The 8,310-nt window shown below is 62.9% G+C and overlaps 2 protein-coding genes across 2 annotated transcripts in view; one reads left to right on the forward strand and one right to left on the reverse strand.

Annotated features, from left to right (window-relative positions):
- Positions 1 to 1,159: 1,159 nt before the first annotated feature.
- Positions 1,160 to 3,795, reverse strand: TSPAN31 (tetraspanin 31). The gene is made up of 4 exons (XM_041401236.1): positions 3,427 to 3,795; positions 2,829 to 3,080; positions 2,029 to 2,132; positions 1,160 to 1,169 (listed from the first exon to the last, which is right to left on the reverse strand). The coding sequence occupies exons 1-4, from the start codon at positions 3,793 to 3,795 to the stop codon at positions 1,160 to 1,162; spliced, it is 735 nt and encodes a 244-aa protein (XP_041257170.1).
- Positions 3,796 to 4,232: 437 nt separating this feature from the next.
- LOC121334268 (poly(U)-specific endoribonuclease-A-like) overlaps positions 4,233 to 8,310 on the forward strand; it is a 5,998-nt gene continuing 1,920 nt past the window's right edge. The window contains exons 1-4 of the mRNA XM_041401237.1: positions 4,233 to 4,275; positions 4,456 to 4,606; positions 6,579 to 6,778; positions 8,040 to 8,156. Coding sequence (XP_041257171.1) covers positions 4,233 to 4,275; positions 4,456 to 4,606; positions 6,579 to 6,778; positions 8,040 to 8,156 — 511 coding nt within the window. The remainder of the gene's footprint in view (positions 4,276 to 4,455; positions 4,607 to 6,578; positions 6,779 to 8,039; positions 8,157 to 8,310) is intronic.

Below are 8,310 nucleotides of genomic sequence, written 5' to 3' on the forward strand. Positions count from 1 at the left end.
TGAGGGGGGGTCCTCTCTCCCTCCCCCCTCCTCCTGCCCCTCCCCCTCCCGGGGGTTCCCGGGGGTCCCCTCGCCCCTCCCGCCCTGCCCCGCCCGGTGAGTTCCGGGACCTCCCCGGGACCCCCAAATTTTGGCAGGGCCGCAAAGACCCCCGCGGGGGCAGGGGCAGCGCCCGGGGCGGTGCTGGAAGGGGAGGGGCGTGGTTGGGGAGCGCGGGGGGGGGCACTGGAGCTGGGGGGTGCCAGGCTCTCCCCGCGGGGTTCGGGCCCCCCGGGTGCTGCCACTCGCCGTGGGGGGCCGGGGTGCCCACGGGGGGGCCCGGGGTGCCCCCCAGCACCTGCGGGAGGCGGCTCTGCTCGGGCACCTCGGGCACCCCAACATCGGCTGGTGACAGCGGGGTGCCCTGGGGCACCTGGGACGGGGTGCCAGGGCAGGGATGGGGGTCCTGGAACAGTTTTGGGGTCCCAGGGCAGGGACAGGGTGCCAGGGGAGGGATGGGGGTGCCGGGGGGGCTGATGAGGGTCCTGGAACAGTTTTGGGGTACCAGAACAGGGATGGGGTCACCAGGGGAGGGGACACAGGTGCGGGCACACGGGCTGGCACAGGGGACATGTGGGGGCATCAGGGGAGGGCACACATGGGCTGGCACTGGGGACACTCAGGGGGACAAGTGGGGGACCCACGGGGGCACCAGGGGAGGGGACACAGGTGCGGGCCAATAAAGGGGCACAGGGGACACTTGGGGACATGTGGGGGCATCAGGGGAGGGCACACATGGGCTGGCACTGGGGACACTCAGGGGGACAAGTGGGGGACCCACGGGGGCACCAGGGGAGAGGACAATGGTGGGTACACACGGGTTGGCACTGGGGACACTTTGGTGGGACACTCTGGGGGCACACACAGGTTGGCACTGGGGACACTCTGGGGGCACACACAGGTTGGCACTGGGGACACTCTGGGGGCACACACAGGTTGGCACTGGGGACACTCTGGGGGCACTCTGGGGGCACAGGGACGCTCTGTGTGAGTGTGGCCCTCGGGGACACCCGGGGGGCACAGGATGGCAGCTCCCCATCGCCCCCCGAGCCCTGCACCCCGCTGGGGAGGGGTCACAGCAGTGCCACCCCCCATGTCCCTGTCATGTCCCTGCTGGCCTTCAGCCCCACCTGCGGGGGGGGGGCGTGAGGGGTGACCCCCCCCCAAAAAATCCCTCCCAAACATCCCCAGGACTCTCCCACCTGTGCGGTGCAATTGTGGGGTGACACCCCCCAAAATCCCCCCCGGACCCCTCCCACTGGTGCTTGAGGGGGGCACTGAGGGGTGTTCCCCCCCCTCAAACACCCTGAACCCCCCCCAGGGACACCAGGGCTGGATTTGGGGGAAGGGGGGCAGTTTTTGGGGTTCCCCATTTTCCTGCCAATAAAGGGGTGGGGGCAGTGCCCCCCCCACTGCATGTCCTGTGTCACCGGGGGGGTCACTGCTCCAGGGGGGGGCACCCCAGAATGAGCCCGAGCCGAGGCCCCCCTCCAGGGATACCAGGACTGGATTTGGGGGGGGGGACAGTTTTTGGGGTTCCCCATTTTCCTGCCAATAAAGGGGTGGGGGCAGTGCCCCCCCCACTGCATGTCCTGTGTCACCGGGGGGGTCACTGCTCCAGGGGGGGGCACCCCAGAATGAGCCCGAGCCGAGGTCAGTGTCGTGTGTTTATTGGGAGGGGACACGGTGACACCCCCGTGGTGACAGCGGGGGGGGGAGTGTCCCCCTGCTCCCCCCACACTGGGTCTGGGGGGGGCACACACTGGGGGGGTCACAGGTGCCAGTCATGGTATAAACCAGTACAGACCAGTTGGGGGGTGCTGGGATGGGGGGGCCCTGCTGGATTTGGGGAGGTTGTGACCCCCCCCCAGCCCACCCCCAGCCCCCAAGGGGGGAGTGGATGGGGGAGGGGCAGCTCCCAGTTTGGGAGGAGGGGGGGTCGCTGTGGGGGGGTCCTGCCCCGTGTGCCCCTCCCCAGTGTGGGGGTGCCTGTGCACCCCCCCCAGAATCTTGAGGGCCTGGTCCGAGTGCTGCAGCAGTTGGGGGGCGCAGGGGGGGCACGGGGGGGCTCCCCCCGGGGGGAACTGGCACCTCTGGGGGCAAACGGGACGGTCAGGGGGGTCCCCGACTCCCCCCCCACCCCCGGGGGTCCTCACACCCCACAGTGGGGGTGGGGGGGCAGAGCAGGCCCCTCCTGGGGGGGCTCAGCACATCCAGGGGGTCCCCAAACTCCACTTCCGCCCCATCCCCGGGGTCCCCTCCAGCCCTGTTGGGGACACTGCCAGGGGTGCCAGGGCCATCCAGAGGGGCATGGGGGACACTGCCAGGAACATCCAGAGGGGCTTGGGGACAATGCGAGGGACACCCAGGCGGTGTTGGGGACACTGCCAGGGGTGCCAGGGACATCCAGAGGGGTACTGGAGACATCCAGAAGAAGTTGGGGACACTGCCAAGGGTGCCAGGGACATCGAGGGAGGCACTGGGGACACTGCCAGGGGTGCCAGGGACATCGAGGGGGTGCTGGAGACACTGCCAGGTATACCCAGAGGGGCTTGGGGACACTGCCACGGACATCCAGAGGGCCTTGGGGACACTGCAAGGGACATCCAGGGGGTGTTGGGGACACTGCCAGGGGCATGAGGGACATCCAGGGCGGGCACTGGGGACATCCAGGGGGTGCTGGGGACACCGCCAGGGGTGCCAGGGACACTGCCAGGGGTGCCAGGGACACCCAGGGGTGCTGGGGACCGACGGGGGCTTTGGGCCAAGGGGACAGAGCAGGGCAGGACCCGGTGCCCAGGGGGGCGGGGGGCTCGCAGAGGGGCTGCGGGTGCCGGGGGTCCCTCGGAGGTTCCCCCCCCCAAAAAGGATACGAAGAAGAGCAGGACCTGGTGGTGCCGCAGGGCCCCGAGCAGCCCCAGCCCCGCGATCAGCAGGAGGAAGACTCCGACGGCGAAGGCTCCTCCGAGCAGGGGGGGGCTGGAGCCCCCGGCCAGGCCCCGCGCCCAGCCCGCCACGGCCACCAGCAGCACCCCCACCAGCTGGGGGCACCGGGCAGGGGGCACGGGTCAGGGGGCACCGACACCCCCGGGACCGGGACTGAGCCCCTCGAACCGGGACTGTGCCCCCGCGAACCGGGACTGTGCCCCTCAAACTGAGACTGTGCCCCCCGAACCGGGACTGTGCCCCTGAATCGGGACTGCGTGCCCCAAATCCCCTCACGGCCCCCCCAGCCCTGAGGGGTCCCCATTCCCCTCACGGCCCCCCCAGACCTGAGGGGTCCCCAATCCCCTCACGGCCCCCCCAGACCTGAGGGGTCCCCAATCCCCTCACGGCCCCCCCAGCCCTGAGGGGTCCCCATTCCCCTCACGGCCCCCCCCCGCTCACCACATAAACCACGTTGAGGGCGCAGAGCGCGTTGCGCGAACAGGCGAAGCCTCCGCAGACCATGGCGGGCTCGGGGGGTTCCCGGGGGTCCCGGGGCGTGCCGAGGGATGCCGGGGGGCTCGGGGGTCCCGGAAGGTCCCGGGGGTCCCGGGGGGTTCCGGGCTCCCCGCGCCGCGGCCCCTTTAAACCGCGGCCCCGCGCCCCGCGCGCCCGCCCGCACTGCGCCTGCGCAGGATCTCCCGCCCCGCCCTGTAGCCCCATAACCACGCCCTTGGGCCCCGCCCTCTGCTCCCCTTTAGGCTCCGCCCCTGATCCGTATATGGATATGGCCACGCCCATATCATCACACGCTGTCTCCGTACTGCGCATGCGCGCGGTGTCCCTCAGGCAGGGCGGTGCCAACTGGAAGGGGCGGGACTATTTCTGTCCTATGCCCCGCCCCCTAAACCTCGCCCCTCCCCCAACCCCCCCGAACACCAGAGCCCCAGTCCTTGAGGGGCCACATTTGGTCCCTTAAACATTAAACAGCCCCGGGGGGGGCGGGGGGGGCGGGTTTGGGGGTCCCCACCCCCGTGGGGAGCCGGATTTGGGGGTCCCCAAACCACGGGAGGGGTCAAATTTTAGGGGGGCGAGTCCCCAAACGGCCCCTGGGGGTCCCAAACGGGGGGAATTGGGGGTGCAGCCCCCCCGGGGGGGCGTCGGGTGGCCCCCCCCGGGGTCTGTCCAGGTCACGTCGCGACCTTGGCGCGTTATCGCGACAGCGATAGGGGCGGCTATAAGCGACAGCGGGCCCGGGGGGCGCCGCGATGGCTCCGTGGCTGCTGTGGCTGCTGCTGGTCACCGGCACCGGTACCGGTACCGGGGGCGTCCCCCCTGGGCCCCGGGAGGTGCCGGAGCCCCGGTCTCAGCGCCCCCGTGTTCCCCCTCACGCCCCTCCCCTCTGCCCCTCCGGCTGTCCCCATCCCACCCGGCTCCGTTCTGTCCCTTGTCCCAAACCCCCCTGGCTCTGTCCTCACCCCTCGATCCCAGCTGTCGCCACCCCTGCCCTCCATCCCAACCCCAATCCCAACGTGTCGGACGCGGAGCTCCGGGAGCTCTCGGAGCAGCTGCTCGCCGCGGACTCGAACCGGGCCAGGCCGGGCCAGCTGGAACTGAACCTGCAGGGCTCGGGCAGCGACAGGTGGGGACAGGGGGAGAAACCCTGGGATGTGCCCCTGGGCAGGCCCTGACTGAGACAGAGAACAGCTTGTGGTTGTCGTTGTCCCCTGTGAGCTGAAAGCACAAAAAGAGCCCCTGGTTTAAGCAGTTAATATCCAGTAGTATTGTTTTGTTCTGTTTTCTCACTACATGCTCGAAACGTTTCTGATGTTGGACATCTGAGACTGCCACTGGCCTTTAAATCCAATGGTTTGAGAAAAGCCAACTAGGACCAAATAAGAGCTAAATTAAACATCCAAATAAGAGCTAAACAGAGTAGTGTAGAGTTTACCAACTGTTCTAACACCCCCCGAGGCTCTCGTTAGGTTTAAGGTAACGGGGAAAAACAATTTATAGTGTTGTCTTTGGACAACATGATATTGCTACCTCCTTTTTCCTGCAGTTTTATTGCATTTTACTGGCAAAACAGGGAAGGCAAGAGAAGGAAAAGTGCATAAATGGAAACAAATTATTGTCATGGGGAAGAGAAGTTTCCAGTTTTGCCACCACTAATGTGTGTCAGTTGCTTTCTTTCTGTATGTTGGGAGCACAACCAAATCATCATTTGAGAAGAGATTAATTTCTACACTTGAATGGTTTATTATACTTGTGTTTTCTCCACGTGTTGGCTGTGCAGATCAACATGTTTCAGGAATGGCTTTTCTGCCTGAAGAGTGCTGGCTCAAACTTTTTTGAGCTGCCTCAAGAAGAAACTTCAGGTTGGAGAGAGTAGTTGTGATTACACTCACGGTGTCTTAAAATGTGCACATTGCACAAAAAGTTCCCAGCTTTTGGAAGGAGAGATGCTTGAGCTTATGTTTTATGACTGGTGTTGCTTTTGAAATTTGCACTTTTGAAAATGCATCTGATTCAACTGAAACCCACTGTTTGTTTGGTTTTGTTGTTGTTGTTGTTGTAAGGGCTCTGGAGTGAATGGCTGTGAGTATCCACTGTGTATTTCAAAGGAAGAAGCTGTGGCTGTCAGGTAGCTGTCGTAGCATTCATGGATGGAGGTTGTTTTTTTTTTTTAAATTGGTTTCCTAACTCAGTTTCTTGTTTTCAAAGTTTGGTTGCCTTTTCAAATGATCTTCTTTTTGTTTGTTTGTTGCACCAGGTTATGCAAATACTTGCAATTAAACCAGACTTGCTTTCCATGCCCTTGCAACGTGCTCTGTAATTCAAGGGGCTTCTTGCATGAAGGGAAGTGTGACTGAGTCTTAGCAGAGACTGGAAAAAAAAGAGGGTTGGTTTTTTTTATTTGAGCAGGCATTTCTTTAAACATTTTCAGTGTTAAATTGTTTGCATATCTGAATGAAGATAAAAATTTTCACTCTTTTGGCCTTTTGTTCTTCAGCTGAGCTTAAGCAGCTTATTAATTTTGTCACATCATCTTCCCAGTTCTCTAGATTTTTGTACCTTCACTAACAAAACTGTTACTCACGTGGTTCTCTGCAATTAATGTTTGGATTCATTTTGGGGTGTTTGACAAGAATGCCAGACCTTCAGCAGTTTATCATTCCCAGGAGGATCTGGGGTTTATCCATTGAAGAAATGATATCAGCTGGTCTGGCTGTCTGCTCAGGCAGAGCCCTCCCAGCCTTTGGAGGTTGTGCCTCTTTGGGGACAGCAGATCTGTTCCAGAATGAGTCTTGTCTTACCTGTCAGGTGTTGCTCCTTATCCTCTGTGATCTTTTATCTTTAAAGTGGTCTGAACATTGAGCCTAAAGAAAAGCAGACATGACTAGTGAATTCCCAATCCCAATGCCATTCCCAATCCCACCCCAATCCCACCGCAATCCCAATCTCATCCCAATCCCAATCCCACCCCAATCCTAATCCCAATCCCACCCCAATCCCAATCCCATTCCAAATCCCCCCAATCCCAACCCCAACCCCAATCCCAATCCCATTCCCAACCCCAATCCCAATCCCACGCCCGCCCCGCTCACTCCCAGGCTGTTTTCTCGCGTGTCCCCGGAGCTGCTGGCCGTTCCCACGTTCTCGGGGCTCCTCGCCCTCCTGGACAATTACGAGCCGCGGCCGGGCCGGGCGGAGGCGGAGCCGCCGGCGGAGCTGCGGGAGCAGCGGCGCTTCCTGGAGGCCGCGCTGGCCACGCCGGTGCTGGCGCTGCTCGAGCGCTTCGTGCTCGCCAAGGGTGCGGCCGCGCTGCCCTCGTGCTGTGCCCCCTGTCCCCACGGTGTCCCCATGATGTCCCCATGGTGTTCCCCCTGTCCCTGCAGTGTCCCTCCAGTGTTCCCCCTGTACCCACAGTGTCCCCATGGCGTCCCCCCTGTACCCACGGTATCCCCGTGGTGTTCCCACTGTCCCTATGGTGTCCCCATGGCGTCCCCCCTGTCCCCACGGTGTCCCCATGATATCCCCATGGTGTTCCCTCTGTTCCCACCGTGTCCCCATGATGACCCCATGATGTTCCCCCTGTCCCTGCAGTGTCCCTCCAGTGTTCCCCCTGTACCCACAGTGTCCCCATGGTGTCCCCACACTGTTCTCTCTGTCCCCACGGTGTGCCCACGGTATCCCCATGATATCCCCATGGTGTCCCCCCTGTCCCCACGGTGTCCCCACGCTGTTCCCCCTATCCCCATGGTGTTCCCCCTGTCCCTACAGTGTCCCCATGATGTCCCCATGATGTCCCGATGATGTTCCTGTCCCTGCAGTGTCCCTCCAGTGTTCCCCCTGTCCCCACGGTGTCCTCATGGTGTCCCCACACATCCCCATGATGTCCCCATGATGTTCCCCCTGTCCCTGCAGTGTCCCTCCAGTGTTCCCCCTGTCCCCACGGTGTCCTCATGGTGTCCCCATGGTGTTCCCCTGTCCCTCCAGTGTCCCCCCTATCCCCACGACGTCCCCACGGTGTCCCCCCTATCCCCATGATGTCCCCATGTTGATCCCTCTGCCCCCACGGTATCCCCCTGGTGTTCCCATTGTCCCCATGGTGTCCCCATGATATCCCCATGGTGTTCCCTCTGTCCCCACAGTGTCCCCATGATGTCTCCATTACGTCCCCACGGTATTCCCCCTGTCCCCACCATGTCTGTCCCACAGTGTCCTCATGGTGAACCCCCTGCCCTCACACTGTCCCTGCATCGTCCCTACAGTGTTCCCACAGTGTCTCCTCAGTGGTGTCTCCTCAGTGTCCCCTCAGTGTCCCTATAGTGTCCCTCCTGTCCCCCTGCCCTGTTCTTAGGGCTGAACCCCCCTGTTCACATTCCCTACCCTGTTCCCAGGGCTGTGCCCCATGTCTCCATGGTGTCCCCACAATGTCCCTACGTGTCCCCAGGGCTGTGCCCCATGTGTCCCCAGGGCTGTACCCCATGTCCCCATGGTGTTCTCCTGCTGTCCCCATGTGTCCCCATGCTGTCCCCACGTGTCCCCACGATGTCCCCACGTGTCCCCAGGGCTGTACCCCTCGGCCGAGGCCTTCCGTGCCGATCTCCACTCCATGTGGTTCGGGCTCTACTCGCGCTCCGGTGGCAAAGCTCTGGATTCCTGCGGCTTCGAGCACGTGTTCGTGGGTGAGGGGACACGGGGACATGTGGGGACACGGGGGGACACTGGGGAGGGGGTGACACCAAGGGGATGGGGAGGGAACAAAGGAGGGATTGAACAGGGGGACACCAAGGGGATGGGGGGACACTGTGGGGGTGGAGCTGGGGGGGCTTGGGGGGC

Source organism: Onychostruthus taczanowskii, unplaced genomic scaffold (assembly GCF_017590055.1).
Source record: "Onychostruthus taczanowskii isolate IOZ18803 unplaced genomic scaffold, ASM1759005v1 scaffold188, whole genome shotgun sequence".
Lineage (NCBI taxonomy): Eukaryota > Metazoa > Chordata > Aves > Passeriformes > Passeridae > Onychostruthus > Onychostruthus taczanowskii.